This window comes from Cibotium barometz, chromosome 24 (assembly GCF_041138505.1).
Source record: "Cibotium barometz isolate CiBa-2024 chromosome 24, ASM4113850v1, whole genome shotgun sequence".
Classification (NCBI taxonomy): Eukaryota; Viridiplantae; Streptophyta; class Polypodiopsida; order Cyatheales; family Cibotiaceae; genus Cibotium; species Cibotium barometz.
This window is the reverse complement of record NC_141069.1, coordinates 39273503-39292227: the sequence shown is the minus strand read 5'-3', so window position 1 is coordinate 39292227 and position 18725 is coordinate 39273503. Positions and strand designations below refer to the sequence as shown.

Genomic DNA, 18725 nt, shown 5'->3' with positions numbered 1-18725 from the left:
TATCTTCTAACACTACACAAGTCATAAGCACAGTGTTTGACTATCTTCTAACATTACACAAGTCATAAGGTCAGAGATTTTCCATAATCATTTTACATACAATTCATTATGCGGTACAAAAATATGGCCTCAAGATGTTGCCACACGTTTTGGAGTAATGTTAGCCAATGTGGTGATGAACACTATAAAAGGCTTTGCATAACTCGCACATAAAATTTGGCTGTATATCGCATCATGTATATTTCTCACCTTCCACACTGTGATGGATTACACTAGTACCTATAGTATTGTCGTAAACTTCTTCCTCCACACAGGGGAACACTGCAGTTCATGGTGCAACCCTCCTTACGCCAACCGAGTCATAAGCAGGATGCCAACACATTAAGGAATATAGACAAGAATCATCCATTTGTAGTGGAGCATCCTGTGATATCATCGTCCATCCCGTAGTGGAGCAAGGTATCCTCTACCACAAATGGATGATGATCTTGTCTGCATTCCTTGACGTGTTGGCATCCCGCTTATTGGCAAGCTATCACGGATGCACCACTACAAATGGACGACGAACTTGTTTGTATTCTTTAATGCGTTGGCATCATCCCACTTCTGACTTGGTTGGCATAACAAGAGTTACCAATTGATGCGGTGGTCACAGCGGTCCAGCCACGTCAGCTCTATCCTTGACCACAGAGGAGAAAGGCCTATGAGCGACTTCTTGGCTTGTATCTATTACTTGAAAGATTGTCCAAAATAGTGTGAAACCGCCTGTGGATACCAAACGGCTCTCAAATGCCACGTCATGCGAAATTTGAAAAAGGGGGGCAAGATTGGGGGACAAACATTTGCAAGAGCTTTTCGCCATACCCATTGCTCATCAGAGGAGTCTTTGGCGTTCTGTGCTTCGGACCTCGACTATCTGACCAGACCGTCCACAGCGAGCTAGAAATCGACGATTCCACAGTGCTTTCACGACATCTCTGGTAGCTTCTGCTCTTCTTCTTTCATATCGTTTCGAGCTTGGCAGCCATCGACAGATTTCGCATAGTAAGCAGTGCTCCCTTGCTCCGTTTTAGCAGGGTTCTCAACAGTCTTCCAATTAGGGTTTCTCCAGAATAGGAGTAATTTCTTGTTTCTTGCACGCAGATCTACACTAGTTTGCACAAGTGCAGTAACGCAACCTGGTTTCCATCATTTTGTTAAGCTTGATATGCCATGACCCATATATGTGGCTTCGTAATTTTCTCTGCAGAAAATCGAGCTTGGTTTAACGATCTCTTCAGCAGGCTGCTCAGAAACGCAGGGAAAGCTGATCTTTTCACAGAAACCCTAACTTCGAAGTTGTGCAGAAACCTTAACTTAGCGCTTCACAGAAACCCTAACTTGCCAGAAGTTTTAAAGTGTTTGCCAAACCAGTCATCATTTCCATGAAGGGACCTCTTGTGACCTGAATTTACACTTACTTGGTCACTGCGGGTGGGGAGACTTTTTCAAGTCTGGCGCCAATGTGAATGCCATGACAGGGGACAATGTTAGTTCTGGAGCCTGATTTCACTTATACTGGAGAACCAAGGGCCATCAATGGGAACGGCAACAATAACACGATCTCAGAGTCGCAAAACTAGATCAACGAGCACAGCAGACGCCACTGGCAGGGGGTTGTCCTCGCCTCTTCAAGTCATACCAGGAAACCGTCTTGGATTCTCTGCCAGAAGACATATCCATAAACCATCAGCGGCTTCCAGATCTGTTGAAAAGGAAAATGGCCCACCATCGCTCAGCAGCTATCCAGTTCTGGAAAGCAAAAGAACGGTTGATGCTTCATTGCCGAAGGCCATCAAGAAGAGGAAGCAGTCTACAGGAGTGCCAGAAGGGTTATCCAACAGAACAGAGAATTCCAGGGATGTCAGTGTGAACAAGCTGAACAATCTTGCAAATGGAAGCTTTGAAACACCTATTACCATTGACAATGAGCATTCAAGAATCAAACATGATCCCCAAATGGTTGCAGGTTCTCCAAGGGCTGAGACATGCACAGAAACAAGGCTCCACACTAATAATGGACCCTCTGCAGGCCCAAGCTTTCCTGTTCAAGGGGACCATGCAATATCACATTCTAGAGTACCAGACGAGAGTGATGTTGCCAGCAAAGCATTGGCAGATTGCAAATTAGATGAAACTAATGAAGCTCCAAGCGAAGAGAAGGGCATCGACCACCACGCTGGAAGTTTCCTTCCTGGCATAAGTGCTCTGGCACTGGTACGCTTTCTTTTATACCTACATCTCAAAGTTATTTCTTACAAGACCTACATTGTACTTGATTCTAGTTCATCCGAGGTTCTCTTTGTGCTTTTCATACACACCTGCAAACTTAATGTCTATGATCACTTTACCAACTCCATTAATGTTTATCATTTCACCAATTTCAGCTTAGTTACTGGGATTTGGAAAGGACATTAATCATGCCTTTTTTTTTTTCGTCTAGTAAATTGATGCATTTCTCCCTCTTGTCAAGTATTGTTAGGTTTAGAACTTTAGAGTTCTGGGCTTGCAAAATAAAGTTTCAGAGTTCCTAAACCACGTGCACGGTTCCTTTCTTGCAGCTACAGAAGGATTATGAGAAGCTCTACCGAAAGTACCAGAATCTAAAGGTAGAGGATAAATTGTGTTTTCGTAATGCTTCTACTTGTAGAGGTGTGATTTTCATGGTCCTCCGCAATTAGCAGAAATTGGTCTGGGTTGTTCCAAAATAATCAGTCATCTGAATGTTGCTGTCTCATTCTGACAGGCGAGGAGGTTTGATGAAGTTGAAGTTCTCTACGAAGAACAGAATTCCCGAATAACTGCTTTTGTGCAGGGTATGTTCTGAATCATAAAACCACTTCTTGAATATGTGTCGTAGCTACGATTTTTTTCTTAACCCACACACCCGCGCGCGGGCTTTCCTTCCTCCCTTACAAATTTGGAAAGGCATCCGCCACTGCAGCCTGAGGAATACTTTGCTGCTCTACCTGATCGAACTACACCCCGGGACGTAGCTATGAATGCGTATGAATGTAATTCCTTTGTTAATTTTACCTCTACTGAATTTTAGACGAAGTCTTTATTTGTCAATAAGAAGCTTAGCCTCAGCCCCAGCTTCTTGCCAATCAACTTTACAATCCTAGACAACTTTATATCACGCATAGCTTAGTTTAAGCACTAAGAAGCATCGTCCTTGCTCAAGGATTATCCTGCTCTATTACACTTCATTAATCAGCATGCCTTATTTTGAGGTAGTATATATGGGCACTGTGGGCAATAAGTTGGTCGCACTGGTTTGCATTGTCAGAATGAAGGATTTATCAACTTAAGGAAATATACCCGTCAGAGAATATGGAGTAACGAGACACAAAGGTAGCAAGTAGCGAGTCATGATCTACTGTAGCAGGCTGCAGCACCAATTTGATAGGTCTCAAGAGGTGTGTAGGATTGTGCCAATTTTATGTAGACTGGTTTGTATGCTGTTTTCAAATTGGCTATCCTTTTTTGGAGGTCTTTGGAGCAAGACTAGCTACCGTATGGCTGAGTCTTTTCTTCACCTCTGAATACTGATTTTAGTGTTTTTATCTATGAAGCTTTGTCTACTATGGTGACATCTGTATGCATGAACCTGCATCTAAATGCTCACACTCTTATACCATCATACTTAGGTTGAGCAAGGATGATGGTGGTGGTTGGGGTAGTGCAGGAACTGGGGCTAGGTGCCACTATTAGAAAGTGCCACTAGTTCATGTCAGGCATCCTTGGTTTTCTGGATGTGCAGTGTGCCTCCTTGGGGTGATCAAATCATCCACATAGACGATTACCAACGCAACTAGTCCCTTCTCCTTGAAGATGTACAGGTTAGGATCAGCAGAGCACAGGTTAGGATCAGCAGAGCTAATTGTTTGAACCCCCTCTGTTTGAAGAAAGAGTCAATCTCTTGGTTCCATGCACAAGGAGCTTGCTTGAGACCAAAACCTTCCGTAGTTTGAAAATCTTTCCAACAAAGATAGAATGTTGGAAACCAGGTGGTTGTTGAACATAGACTTCTTCCTAAAGATCTCCGTTTGAGAAAGGTTGATTTTGCATCCATTTGAAAAATCATCGTTTCTAAACAGCCATTGAGAGAATGTGGTAGACATCCGAGTTGTCGGAGCAAAAGTGTTGTCATAATCCAAGCTAGCTTTTTGAGAATAATCCTTGGCCACAAGTCTGGCCTTGTGGTAGGCTCTTGATCTTTGATGATCCATGACATAACAGCATAGTTCACACAGATTGTCCTCATCGCTAGTCTGCTCCTATGGTCGGAAAGAACAGCGAGGGCCCCCCTTTGCAAGGGGAGGTAGCTCTTTCAATCTTGAAGAGTGGACAGTGTCAATGTACCATGTGGGAATCCATTTGGTAGAGGTTGATATAGTTGTCTCCTCCCTTTGAAGGGGGAGGCCGCTCTTTCAATCTTGAAGAGTGGACAGTGTCAATGAATCATCTGGGAATCCATCTGGTAGAAGGTTGGAGTCTATGTGGCAGAAAGCTGCTCCTCTAAATCCTTGCCCATCATGTGCTTGACTATCAGGGATGATATCCTCATCCACATGCTCATCTGCAACAATAGTTGGAGGAGGAAGCTCAATAACCACCTTAGGAAGCTCATGAGATGGCGGAGGAGAGGATGTGCCAGAAGGAAGAACAACCCCCTCTAAAGATGATCCCCCACAAAATACAACATCACGGCTGAGAAGGATCTTTGCAGCAGTAGGATCATAAAGGCGGTAATTTTGGAAGTGGTGTTGTACCCCACAAAGATGAGAGTATGGGATTTAGAATCCAGCTTACCCTTATGATCTTTTGGAACATGCATGTGTGCAGGACAATTAAATACTAAAAAATGAGAGACATTTGGCCTCCGTCCAAAGTACGCCTCATATGGAGTCATTGAAGGAAGAGCAACAATAAGGGACTGATTGAGGATATGAATTGCTGCGGCACAAGCCTCGGCCCACAATAGGTGAGGGAGAAATTGGTGCTCCATCATTGTCCGTGCCATCTCAATAACAGTCGTGTTCTTTCACTCTACTACCCCATTCTGTGAAGGGGTGTCGGTGTTGGAGAACACTCGCTTGATGTTGTGCTCTGCACAATAGTGATCAAACTCATGAGAAGTAAACTCGCCACCTTTGTTAGCTCTCAAAGTGAGAACAAAAAGACGGCTTTCCTTCTACACAATAGTACGCCATTGCCGAAATTTGGAGAAGGCCTCACTCTGGTACTGCAAAAAATAAGCCCAAGTGAACCTGCTAAAATTATCTACAAAAAGCATGACAAAGCGAGAACCTCTAAGAGATGCAGTTTGCATGGGTCCGCATAAATATGTGTATCAACTCAAGGGGAACGGTGGCTCTCCTCGCCGCCTTCTTTGGAAAAGGTGCTCGATGTTGCTTCCCCCTAAGGCAAGAGACACATTGCCTCTTTGTAGGCCATATAGCAGGCAAGCCCTCGATTAGTTTGTCTTTTAGAAGGCTCGCCGCAAGGCCTCGTGATGAAGATGTCCAAATCTAGCACGCTAGAGATCACCTATGGGAGGGGAGGGAAGAGAAGAGCGAGCATGAAGCTTGTAGAGACCGTGGTTTGCATCAAGGTAGGATCAAAACGTACGTACGGATCCAATCCGCACCGTACGGGGATCCGTACGTTTTTTTTTTTGGGTTTCGCTTACGATAAATGTTTCGCCGTTTTGTCCTTCTGTGCGGCGTGCCTGTGTCTTGCGTCTGGACTCTGGAGGCTGTACGACCTTAACCTTCCGATAAGGGCCAGCTGCCATGCTCTCTCTCCTCTATAGTCGCACTCTCTCTCTCTGTTCGCTACTGTCGCCGTCGCCTTCTCCCTAGGCCGCCCCTTGCTCACCGCCGCTGCCCTCATCGCCCCTGTTCGCTTCGTGCCTTTGTGCATAGCCGCCCTCTTTGTTCGCCACTGGCACCCAGTATGGCTGGCAATATGCTGGCCTGCCTCCCTTTCCCCACCCACCCTTGCTCAGGACTCCAAGGCAGCAACATAACTCTCTCTCTCTCTCTCTCTCTCTCTCTCTCTCAGAGCCTTAGCCCACCATCTGTGGACCGTGCACTGAGCTCTCAGCCTCTTTCTCCTTCAAGTCTCTCTCTCTCTCTCTCTCTCTCTCTCTCTCTCTCTCTCTCTCTCTCTCTCTCTCTCTCTTAGCTGAGCTGCCCACTAAATATTATGCATCGCATGATTGTTGAATCTTGACTGAAATTGTATGGCATTGTGCATTGAATTTGTCAGAGCAATCATGCCGAAGCGAGAGAACCCATACTGGAAGGAGCACACAAACGTCATTCGCATAGTGGCTACTCCAGGGCAGGCAGGTAGTGGCACTCGACAATGGCAGTGCAAGTTTTGCAATTTCACCCTCACGAGTAAAATTACTCGTGTCATCAAGCACCTCACAGGCATTGGCACCACCAATAATTGTGCAAGGTGCAAGAGAGTGCCACAAGCATTGAGAGATCAATTGATTGCTGAGCTGCCCACTAAATATTATGCATTGCATGATTGCTGAATCCTGATTGAAATTGTACGGCATTGTGCATTGAAATTGTCAGAGCAAACATGCCGAAGTGAGAGAACCCATATTGGAAGGAGCACACAAACGTCATTCGCATTGTGACTACTCCAGGGCAGGCAGGTAGGGCAGGCAGGTAGTGGCACTCGACAATGGCAGTGCAAGTACTGCAATTTCACCCTCACGAGTACTGCAATTTCACCCTCACGAGTACAATTACTTGTGTCATCAAGCACCTCACAGGCATTGGCACCACCAACAATTGTGCAGGGTGCAAGAGAGTGCCACAAGCATTGAGAGATCAGTTGATTACTGAAAATTTCCCTGCAATGGGGGCAGCTGGAAGAAGAAGAGGCACGCAAGAGACACAAGATGCGCTTCATGATGCTCTTCTTGGGGACTTGGCCGGTCCATCCACGTAGGTTGATGAGGATTCACAATCTCAGCCTGCCTCTTCTGAGCAGGCATCGTCTGCCAGAAAGAGGCCTTTTGTCATGCAAGATGAGGATGAGGGTGATACATATACGAAAGGCAAACCACCTTGCCTTCTCGTGTGCATGCACAGTCTTGGGTCAAAGAAAGGCAAAAGGTGGCTGAGATGGAGATTGCTCGCACTCTCATAGAGTGCAATATCTCCTTCAATGTTTTGAGGATTGACCAATGGAAGAGGATGGTCAGAGCTATAGCCCAGGTTGGACACACGGAGTCATGGTCAGGGCTTGAGTACAAAAAGATACGCACCACGATGCTTGATGAGCAAAAGGCCTTGATAGACAAGGCATTGGTGCCAGTGAAAGGAGGTTGGCAACAATTTGGTTGCACTATCATTTCGGATGGCTGGAGTGACACACGGCGACGACACATCATCAATATTCTTGTCTCTTCATGTCTTGGTGCGTATTTCTTACGCGCTGTGGATGCTGGGAAGGCAGGCGAACGCATCACTGCTGAGAGTATCTATGAGCATATTCGCCAGGCAATTGTTGAGGTTGGTCCAGAGAATGTGGTGTAGGTTGTAACAGATACTGCCCCTAATTGCAAGGGGAGACATGGTGGAGGCGGAGTTTCCTCGCATTGTGTGGACTCCGTGTGCAGCCCTATTCAGACTCCTCGAGCACGTGCGAATGAGGCCGTTCGCCTCATTCACACTACCCAGCAGGATGATGTAGAGGCAGGGATAGGGACATCTGAGGCAGCCCACCCACCTGTGCCCATGATGACAGGGCCTGAGTATGATGACGAGGGCAATGTCATCACGGAGGGTTATATGCTTGATTCTCCAGGGTCATCATCCTCATCGGATGATGAGTTTTGATTTGGATTACCTTAGTTTTGATTTGGTGTTGTATGGACATGGCACATTTTGTCATTATTCATAGACTCATTTTCAAATTTCATCATTTTTTGATGTGAATTGTGAGTTGTCATGACTCACTTGTGACAATGTGACTTGTATTAAGTATTAAGTACGATTAACTTATTAAGTATGATTGACAACTTGTGATTCTAATTTCTCACTTTTGAATTAGTAGGTTTGTGACCTTGTTGTGTCTCTATTTCGAAAGTTTTATATGTCAATGTGGACATGGACTGAAATTTTATGTAGGTGGCTGAAATTTTTGAGATTTTATGTATTTTTACCAATGGTACGTATTTTTACATACCTTAAAATTTTTTTTCCGTACCAAACAACATACAGTACGTACGGATCCGTACAGTACATAACGTTTGGTACCACCTTGGTTTGCATATATGTCCTTCCCAAAGAACAGTACCCGTCTTTTGACGAAGGATAGTAATTGAATTTGTGGTGAACTCCACTTTTGTGCCAAGATTGCACAATTCTTGCATAGAAAGAAGGTGAAATCCAAGATCTGGAACATAAATAATAGAAGAAGTAAACTTTCCTCCATGCCCATCAGGAACCTTCACCACAAATAGGGATGGTGTATTTGTCATTGATGGTGACATTCCCGAGACGTTTCTTTAGATCACTGATCAAGTCATGTGGAGAAGTCATATGCTTTGTAGCACCACTATCCACAATCCACTCCATAGCTGCAAAAGCTGAGAGAGAAATCTCTGGAATCTGGAGTAGCAGTAGAAGGAAGCTCCTCAAGATGTACCCAAGCAGCTTCGTCGCCGAGGGAGGCTCAGGAGCCAGAACTTTGGTTTTTCTTCTTGTTGTCTGCGGTCCTCTTTTTGCACTCTTGATAGAGATGTCCATCCTTTTGACAGTAGTCGCACTGCTTAGGCAACGATGAGGTGGACTTGCCTTTGTTCTTGGGGCTCAAGTTGAGAGTGATTACCTTTACCTTTAGCCTTCTTCTTTTTGTTATTTTGACTTGTGAAAGCTTAATCCCCTTTGCTGGATTGGGTGGATGTAATGAAGCGGTGAATACATAATTGTAGACATGACTTGTACATATGAGGCCAAGGGGCCAATTGTAATTGAGGGCCATAGGCTTATGCGCCAAAGGCCAAGTGTGTGTGAAACGAGAGCCATGGTATATAGGCCAATGTGAATAGCTAATCATAATTAACTCATACTAATTAAATTTACAAGCTAATCAGCTTTCATGGCAATATTGCCCTTCTCCTTATCAATGGATAGTACTCTTGCACCCATGTTGTCACTCTATGCTTTGAGTGGCCATAGCTAGTTCTTTGCAATGGTATCAGAGCTTTCCATTGATCCTATTTTTTCCAAATTCCACCATGTTTTGATGCAAAAATTTCCAGCCATTAGGTGCTTCAAGAAAACCTTGATTTCATCACCTTTTTGCTCTAATTACTCCAAATCTTTTAACCATCACTTAGACAACATTATGGGGGAGTTATGGGGCACATTAGGCATATGATTTGAGCCATGGAGAGGCCACAATTGGGAGGCGAAATTCAGCATGTTGGCCCATTTTTTTTTGTGAGAAATCCACCAAGAAAGCTTCCAAATCATGTCTAAATGCTCCATTTATCTTAGCAATGGTATTACTCATCATATTCAAGCTTTTTGGAGGTCTATTTCTTGAGATTCTTCACCATACAATCATAAGCAAGCTTTGAGGTAATCTTTGAGCAATTGCTAAGCTTCTCCTTGCATTTCTTGCTTGAATCTTGGAGTTCTTGAAACCTCTCTTGAGATTTAGGGCTTTCTTAGAAGAAACCCTAATTTCTTGACATTGGCCATTCCAACTTGCCGTTAGTCTTATCTAATCATCATTAATCACACTAATGATATCATTACATAAGGTAATGCTTCAAATAGATCAATAATCAAGCCATTTGTCTCAAATCCATACACCATTTGATGCCATTGGAACCATTTGATGCTTCTTCAATCATTGGTGTGACATTCAAGCCATCTCAATGCTTGGGAATGTCAAGATACATGCCAATCCATATGCCTTTTGCTTCACCTTGTTTCTTGATGAAATTAGAATGCATTGATTGGCATTGAAGGCATGAATCAATATTTGTAATAACACATGGTATGCTTATGTGAATGCCTAATACACATGTACATGGAGGTGTTGATTGCCCAAGTGTTTGACATGCCTATGTAAGAGACATACATGTGTTTTGATTGATACTTTTGGAGCTATATGGTGTTGTGGAAGACATTGGACATGATGGGATTGATATTATGATATCGTGCATGAGTTCATGCAAAACATTGTAAGAAGTTAACCTTGATCAATAGCACACAACTCAAGCGAGAATTGAAGAACAGTGGCTATATGTATGTTTTGCAGCTTTGTCAGGATGAAGACAATGAAAAAGAGAGAAAAGTTACACATGAGGGCATGAAGAAGTTACTTAAAGAGTATGAAGATGTGTTTTATATGCCCAAGTGCTTGTCACCAATGAGGGAGATTGATCATGCAATTGAGTTGGAGCCAAATGCAAGCCCGGTCAACAAATCTTCATATAGGTTGTCAAAAGTGGAAAAGGATGAAGTGGCAAAGCAAGCTAAAGAGCTCATTGATATTGGTTGGGTGAAACCGAGTCAATCGCCATTTGTATCGTCCGTTTTATTGGTGAAGAAGAAGAATGGGACTTTTAGAATGTGCATGGATTATCGGGATGTTAACAAAATTACCATCAAGAATAGGTACCCAATCCCAAGAATTGATGATCTTTTGGATGAATTGAAGGGTGCCAAGTTCTTCACCAAGATTGACTTACGGTCCGGCTACCACCAAATAAGAATGAAAAGTGGGGATGAGCACAAGACGGCATTTCTTACCGAAAAAGGTCTCTATCATTTCATGGTGATGCCATTTGGTTTATGTAATGCACCAGTCACTTTTCAAGCATTGATGAACAAAGTGCTACATGCATTCCTCTTCAAGTTTGTGTTGGTGTTTTTTGATGATATCTTGGTGTATAGCAAGAGTGAAGAGGAGCACTTGGTTCATGTGAAGGAGGTATTCGATGCATTAAGAGTCAACCAGTTATATGCCAAAGAAACTAAGTGTACATTCTTGGCAAAAGAGGTGGAATACCTTGGTCACATTGTGAGCATTGATGGCATAAAGGTGGACCCCAAGAAGGTGGAATGTGTGAAGAATTGGCCTACGCCTACCAATCTCACCTAAGTGAGAGGATTCTTAGGTCTCTCATCATTCTATCGTCAGTTCATTGAGAGGTATGCACATGTAGCGGCTCCTTTGACGGATAAGTTAAAGAAAGAGGTATTCTTTTGGGATGCAACGACACAAAAGAGTTTTGATGAGCTGAAAAGAAAGCTTACTTCAGCACCTATCTTGGTATGCCCGGATTTCTCCAAGCCTTTCAATATTAGAGCGGATGCATGTGGAAGAGGCATTGGTGCGGTGTTGTATCAAGATCATGGAGTCATTGCTTATGAAAGCTGCAAACATGATAACAAACAGATGGAGATGCATGTGTATGATCAAGAGATGATTGCCATTCTGCACGCAATCAAGAAGTGGCATCACTATCTTTATGGAAGCAAATTCTATGTGCGAAGTGACCATAGGGTTCTTCAATTCTTCCTATCTCAATCAAACCTCAAAGAAGATGGTTGGCTACCCTTCAACAATATGATTTTGAGATCACATATACGAAGGAAAAGCAAAATGTGGTGGCGGATTCACTCTCTAGAATGTGGGCATGTTCTCTATCGACCATCACAGAAGTGCATAATGATTGGGTTGAGGAGATTCAAGAGGAATATATGCTTGATAATGAGGCTTCACAAATAGTGCAGAAATTACAGCATGGTGTTTGTGATGATTTACCTCATTTTCAGTTGCACATTGGTCTCCTTCATTCTAAGGAAAGGGTGTATCTTGTATTCCACTCATACTTCAAGAAAAAGGTCATGGATGATATGCATTCTACTCCCATGGCGGGACATTTGGGTTTGTTCAAAACCTATGATGCCATAAGGAAAAGTTTCCATTGGAAAGGCCTATGGAGGGAAGTCAAAGAATATGTTGCTAAGTGTATGTCTTGTCAACTCAACAAGGATCCCACGCACAAGCCCGGTAATTTGCTACAGCCTTTACCCATTTCTGGAGGGTAAATGGATGCATATTGCTATGGATTTCATTACAGGCTTGCCTTCTACCAAGAGGGGATGGGATAGCATCTATGTGGTGGTTGACCAATTGACAAAAGCTGTCCATTTTGTACCAACAAAAGTGAGACACTCGGCATCTATGGTGACACACCAATTCATGGAAAATGTGTTCAAGTTGCATGGTATGCTGCAACAAATAGTGAGTAATCAAGATGTGAAGTTCATGGACACTTTTTGGCATATATTGTTTGATAGCATGGGCACTAAGTTGACTCGTAGTACAGTCTATCACTTGGAAACCGATGGTCAAACCGAAAGGATCAAGAGACTTACTTGAGACATTATTGCTATGAAACACAACATGCATGGGACGATTGGTTGCATTTGGTGGAGTTTGCCTACAATAGCACCTATTATAATAGTATTGGAATGTCGTCTTTTGAGGCTATGTATGGCTATAAGGTGCATATACCGATTGTAGCATTCAAGCAAGAGAATGCACATCCACATGCAAGGAATGAAGTGGAAAGAATGCAAACTCTTTTGCAAACATGCAAAGAGAACATCAAGAAGTCTCAAGAGAAGATGAAGCATTATGAAGATGCACATCGAAGATCATTGGAATTCAAAGAAGGAGACTTTGTGTTTGTTGAGGATACCTAAGACTCGATATGGATCTCTCAAAGGTAGTACCAACACAAAGCTTGTAAACCGTTATTATGGTTCATACAAAGTATTGAAGAGAGTTGGTGAAGTTGCTTATCAATTGCTACTTCCATCTACTACAATGGGTCATACAAAGAGCCATACAAAGTATTGAGGAGAGGTGGTGAAGTGGCTTATCAATTACTACTTCCATCTACTACAAGAATACATGATGTCTTTCACGTATCACATTTGAGCTTTCACCCATAAGTGAAGATGGCATGGTGGAGTACATACCCGAGAAGGTGTTGGGAGAAAGAGAAGGTGTTACGCAACTGCACTTTGCGTAAATACCTTGTCAAGTGGAAAGGTTTACCTCAAGATGAAGCAACATGGCAGCCCGTCTCTGGAAGACTCAGCACTCTTCGAGGTACTCCACTTAGGACATTTTTTCCAGTGGCTTTTCTCGCCACAATCATTACAGGTCCGCTCAGTCTTCAATTTGTCACAGTTTGAGTCAAGCTTCTTCTTAGAAGACTTCCCATTTGTCCTTATTATTGTTGTTGTTGTTACGGCCTTTTGACCAATGGCTAGTCAAGGCCTCTGAACCTCCGCCCTGTGGAGGGTTCGTAAAACACTCTTCCTCGTCCAAGACCATAGGTACAAGCTCCTCCCATGTGATGGTGTTGAGCTTGTCACTGTTAAAGAGGAGTAAAATGTTGAGTATTGAGAGAGCAAGTGAGACAACAAAGTGATGGCCATGTCCTTTGACGATATCTCCTTCCCAGCTTGAAGAACCTCCTGTTGAAGAGCTTGCAACTTGTTGATGTGCTCGTGCATTGTTGAAGACTTTGCAGGATTCATCACTCGCATCTGCACTTCCAAGGAGATCTGCTTCATGGGTGATACCCTGTTATACAGAGAGACCAAATGCTGCTAAATCCCTCAGGCAGCGTCATATGTTTTATATGATTAATCACTTGTGGTGTGCAATTAAGAAAGATGAAAGAACGCACACGGGTATTGAGACGATCCCACAACTGTGCCTGAGCCTCCCGTTCTTTCCGAGTAGAGGGTAAAAGCTATCCGTCCTCGAACTTCGACCGTGGAACACTAACCATAATGAAATCAACCAAGTCATAAGGCTCCAAGATAGACTCCATCATTACCTTCCATATGCCGTAGTTGTTCCTGTCCAATTGTTGATCCACCGGGAATGTGGGGAGAGTAGGGATCTTCACGTGCTTCTCAGCCATCTCAAGCAAGTCTGCCATCTCAAGGGTTCACAAGGTCTTGTGAAGGGAGGGTGGGGTGGGAAAAAAATGAAGAAGAGACTGCAAATAGTATGCAAGGTGGCTGTCCAACAGTGATGGCCGCCTTCTACACAATCTCCAACTCCCGAACAACCCAGGCAATCTCCAAAGCACCACAAATCAGAAAATCCTCAAGGTCCCATTGTCTCCAAGCTTCAAGCCACCTGGGGCTCTGATACCATGTCAGAATGCACAGTGGAAATGAAGACAACTGCTGTAGAGAGCAAATTGCAGAAAAGAGAGAGAGAGAGAGAGAGAGAGAGAGAGAGAGAGAGAGAGAGAGGTTGTATATACTCTGCTATATACACTAGAAAATCCCGGAATGTGATACAAAGTGTGGGGGGCAAGGCCACGTATATATATGGCCTTGGGCTGCTGATCGGCCAGCCCAAAGCAGGCCGACAGTAGCCCTGAATGCTCATGACCAGAAAAAAGCAGTCAGCCAGAGAAAAACTCAGTTGGCCAGTATTGAACATAGTCGGCTAGACCAGAAAAAATAGGCGGCCAGCATCTACCGCCCCACGACCACAGAAAACAAGGAAAAAAACATGAAAAATGAGAAAACACCTAAACGGGTGGGCACACCCACAACAGAGGCCCTCGTGTGTGTAATGTACAGACAGGAGATGACTACTAACAATCCAAATATGTAAAAGTCTAGAGTTGGAAGACTTCTACCACTCAACTGTTGAAAGTTTAAACTGAGATACTGTGGGTGATCATTTTGAAAACTAAAGTTGGAGGGTTCTAGCATTATCTTGTCTTAGTTGTTTAACATGTGGGCTGATCAAAATGTCGCAGAAAGGAATCATGCTTGCTTGTATTAAAAGAGATTGTGCTTGCTGGTCACATAAACACAATCTCTCACACTCGAACATTACGGCATTGCCAATCTTGTGATTTCTTTACAGCAACAGAAGCCTTGATGGAATTTTACAAGGGGGAGAATTCTTCATTGAGACAACAAATTCAGGAGGCAAACATTCCAGAGCTGTTGGATAGGTACACTTTTTTTTTCTCTTCCTTGTGTTGGTTGGCCTACTGTTCACCTTTGGGTAGAGTACATGACTGAAAATTGCTGTGAAATTGCAAACGTGAGGGTCTGGAAGTTTTATTTCCCTCCCATGAACAACATTTTTTCCTTGTTTTGAACTTGGAGCTCAAATGCATTTGCAGATGTAAGTTGCTGGAGAAGGCTAATGTGGAATACAGAAATGATCTCATACTGGAGCAGTCGAAAAGTGAGTGCATATAAACGTCTGGTCTTTTATTACTTTTAAACTTGTTTTATCCCATTTATGCTCATGTAACCTGTTAACCTGAAGTTTTGTTTTGCCTTCACAGGTTTAGAGTTGACGCAAGAAAACAAAAGACTTAAGTCACTTCTGCTAGAATATGCTGCAGACAAACAGAAACATTTTGAATCAAGACCAGTGGTGCTACCCGCTAGCCTTATAGGTTTCACCACGGACACAAACAAAGGTGAGTAAAAGGGATTGATTTCCAGTGCCTCTTTCTCAATTGAATGCGCCAAAAGTTTCTGTAGACACACAAAGAGAGAGAGAGAGAGAGGGAGAGGTCTATATAGACTTCACCGCAGACACACACAAACAGACAGAGAAAGAGAGAGACATAGACTTCACCATGCATACAACCCAGAGCAGTACAAAGAATTGGGTTTGTGTGATCAATTGTACTGCATGCACTCATGGGAGAGAACAGGAGCACAACCTGTGGACAAAGGGCATGAGAATAGGCGTATGTTTTGTGTTCAAGAATGGCAAAAAGTGTGCATGAGAGAGCACAACTTGTGGCATCGTGGTATGAGGATAGGCAAGCAGTTACACATTATTTAGATAGAGGATGAGGCACGCCTTGTGGTTCAGGAATTTAAAATTCCACCCAGTTCTCTCTCTCTCTCTCTCGCACACACGCACGCTCACTCACTCACTCACTCTTCTTTAGAACATCCCACTGTGTGATGTACTCAATTCTAGGATGCATGCTGTAGTGGTATCATCCAGCCAGCCATATGCAAGCTGCGTGTTGCGTTGAAGCTACTATAAGGTGCTCATCCTCGATTGTACACCTACTTCACTGGTTGCACTCCTCCGTGGGATGCAAAGAGAGTGTCAATCGTAGTATCCATAATGTACAGTTAAAAGAACTCTCTCGCTCAAGCTCTTACCTTTTGAGCTGGCAGACTTCCGTGGCTATGCAAATTACTGCGAGGTGCTGTTAATGGCAAGAAAACAACTCTACTACTAGACAAGCTATCAGTTTTTTACACCTGAAAGATCAGATACCTCTTGATCAGATGTGTCTAGTGTAGTTAACATCTGGGAGCATTCAGCCAGGAATCCACAAAGCTTAGCAGCTGATTTCAAATTTGCAGCTTGATCAAGGCTTTCAATATAAGGCCCGATTTGAAGTGTAATGCCCTTACACGAAAGGTTTATTGTTCCTTTGCGCTGCACTCTCTTTTTGCTTTTAACCTTCCATTCTGCTCCACTCTTTCTGTTCTGTAGTGTTTCTCTAAGATCTGCTGCTTGATTGGGTAACATCTGTGTCATGAGCCTGGTATATACTGTTTTTCTCATAGAGACTATTGCATTATAGGTTTCCTGGTGGCGGCCATGTGGGTCATAGCATACATATTTCCTGGTGGCGGCCATCGTGAGGCAGCACGGCTGAAAGAAACACTATGATATATCCATCAGCAGCAAGCAAAACCAAAAACTTTGAGTTTTGACAGTTAAAGCACTATTTTTCTTTGTGCTGGCTTTTGGTTGTTCTGTATCATTGCCTGCTCATTCCCATACGCAGGCAAAGTTGCTTTTTGGGTCTCTGAGACCAAAAGGTTTTACATTAGTTCGATGAGATAACACGATCATGGAAATGAAAATAATGAAGTAGATACATCATAATACCATGAATGGAGCGTGTGAAAGGTATATCTCCATGTCCATACAACACAAAAGAGCTCTTGTGGGTGTGGTGTCATCCTCATCCATCTAGGATGTCCAGCATAGGGGAGTCGATGACTGTAGAAAGACTTGCCATGTCCACTGAGAGAGAGAGAGAGAGAGAGAGAGAGAGAGAGAGAGAGAGATTAGCTTTTTGTTTTCTTTATTGTAGAAGATGGAGATGGTGCCGTTCTCAGTGGGCATTCTAAGCTGGTGCAGCAATTGCTAGAGAGTGTGCTGGGCCTCCAGCTGAGTTGTTCTGGTGGAGTTGATGCTCAACTGCACTTCCAACATGGTCCAAGTGGTTAGTAACCTCATTGTATACAGTGATTTGATTTGCTTTGCACGGTATTCATGACTGACCTATTGGTTCTTCTGTGCAGGCTTCTCCTTCAACTTGCAAGCAGTTCATGACATGGAGATTGCAGAGTTGGTTGGAGGGGGAGAGCTGATGTACCAAAATGTATCAATAGGAGTGTGTAAAAAGGCTGTAGATTGGATGAAGGAGAAGGAATTGATATTTGGGATGGATCAAGCACAGCTCCTTTTCAAGAAATTGATCAGGTTTTTCAACAGGGGAATTTATGGTTGATTATACAGCAATCATTTTCTGCTCCTTTAAGATTATATTTATGTCAAGTGCAAGAATTCCTGTTTATGCTGAGATGATATATTCAGGAAAGGTGTCTACTAACAGAGGTTCCAGCGTATTATGTGTGTGTGTGTGTGTGTGGGTCACTGGCAAACTCCTCACCTCGTGCTGTTACAGTAGCCAATTGCCAATTAAGGGCTAGAGAGAGATTTTCACTCCCGATTGGGGGCTCGTTCCCATTGCAGGGCTGTACCAAGTACAAGTGTAGGCCTTGAAAGCCTAGGTTGTCTGCGTTCATATATACATTGCGACTCTTTGCTTGCATGTACTTCAAATTCTGAAGGCTTCTCATTGCTAATGGCTTCTTGTGTTTACATTCTTTGCAATTGATTCAAATTCCCCGTAGGTGTAGGTCTTGTTTATGTAGTAATGTTTACAGAAGGCTTAAATGTCCTATGACCTAAATCTATGGTTGAGAAAATAAACACACATGAAAACATCATATTAATCTACTAGTTAATCTTCAACTTCAAGCATCAATTGCAATCACCACTCCTAAAAATCACATATATTGTTTTTTTAAAAGCTTTTGCTTAGGTTTCTTTGTGGGTTTCGAAAATCCTTAGGAAGTCTTCTACCTTCACAGTAGACTATCCACTTGCCTTCTTTCCAAGCTACTTCGACATTGGCTAATTATGTATTCTTGTGCTTGAATTGCATTGGGGTGGGTTCTTCAACAATCAATAAGTTTGTACTTGTAAATTTGTTCGATTTAATTAAGAACCCAATCTTATCGTTTTTTAACGATAAGTGATTATTGCATGATTACCTCATCATAGGTGAGCCCAATTTGTACACGTGTATTCAAGAGGAAGATGAGAAAGAGACTTGGAGGAGTCCTAGTGAGTTGCCACCAAGAGATTACATGCTCTATCGAAGGGACATGTAGGTATGCATCCTTGCCACATGGACATCTCTTCTCCTCTCTCTCTCTCTATATTAAGGAAGAGTTTCACAAAGTTGCCATGTGGCAAAATTTAGAGGTTCGGGAAGGGGAGGAGGTTTG

At 43.2% G+C, this 18725-nt stretch overlaps 1 protein-coding gene across 2 annotated transcripts; it reads left to right on the top strand.

Moving 5' to 3' along the window:
• The first annotated feature begins 816 nt into the window (after positions 1-816).
• Positions 817-18017, top strand: LOC147625275 (uncharacterized). Of its 2 annotated transcripts, none has more exons than XM_086818580.1 (9): positions 817-1044; positions 1144-2256; positions 2601-2648; positions 2786-2855; positions 15013-15103; positions 15278-15342; positions 15446-15583; positions 17240-17371; positions 17451-18017. In XM_086818580.1, the coding sequence occupies exons 2-9, from the start codon at positions 1579-1581 to the stop codon at positions 17657-17659; spliced, it is 1431 nt and encodes a 476-aa protein (XP_086674706.1). In that variant the 5' UTR covers positions 817-1044; positions 1144-1578; the 3' UTR covers positions 17660-18017. The 2 variants fall into 2 exon arrangements, with proteins under 2 accessions (XP_086674706.1, XP_086674707.1); XM_086818581.1 differs by having other exon boundaries at positions 841-1044; positions 1250-2256.
• Positions 18018-18725: the final 708 nt, after the last annotated feature.

Bases quoted from the DNA above. Each gene is read 5' to 3' on its own strand.
- LOC147625275 (XM_086818580.1), top strand. From the start codon at position 1,579: ATGGGAACGGCAACAATAACACGATCTCAGAGTCGCAAAACTAGATCA. The intron at 15,584-17,239 runs GTGAGTAAAAGG...TCTTTATTGTAG, and splicing joins CACCACGGACACAAACAAAG to AAGATGGAGATGGTGCCGTT. The intron at 17,372-17,450 runs GTTAGTAACCTC...TCTTCTGTGCAG, and splicing joins CTTCCAACATGGTCCAAGTG to GCTTCTCCTTCAACTTGCAA.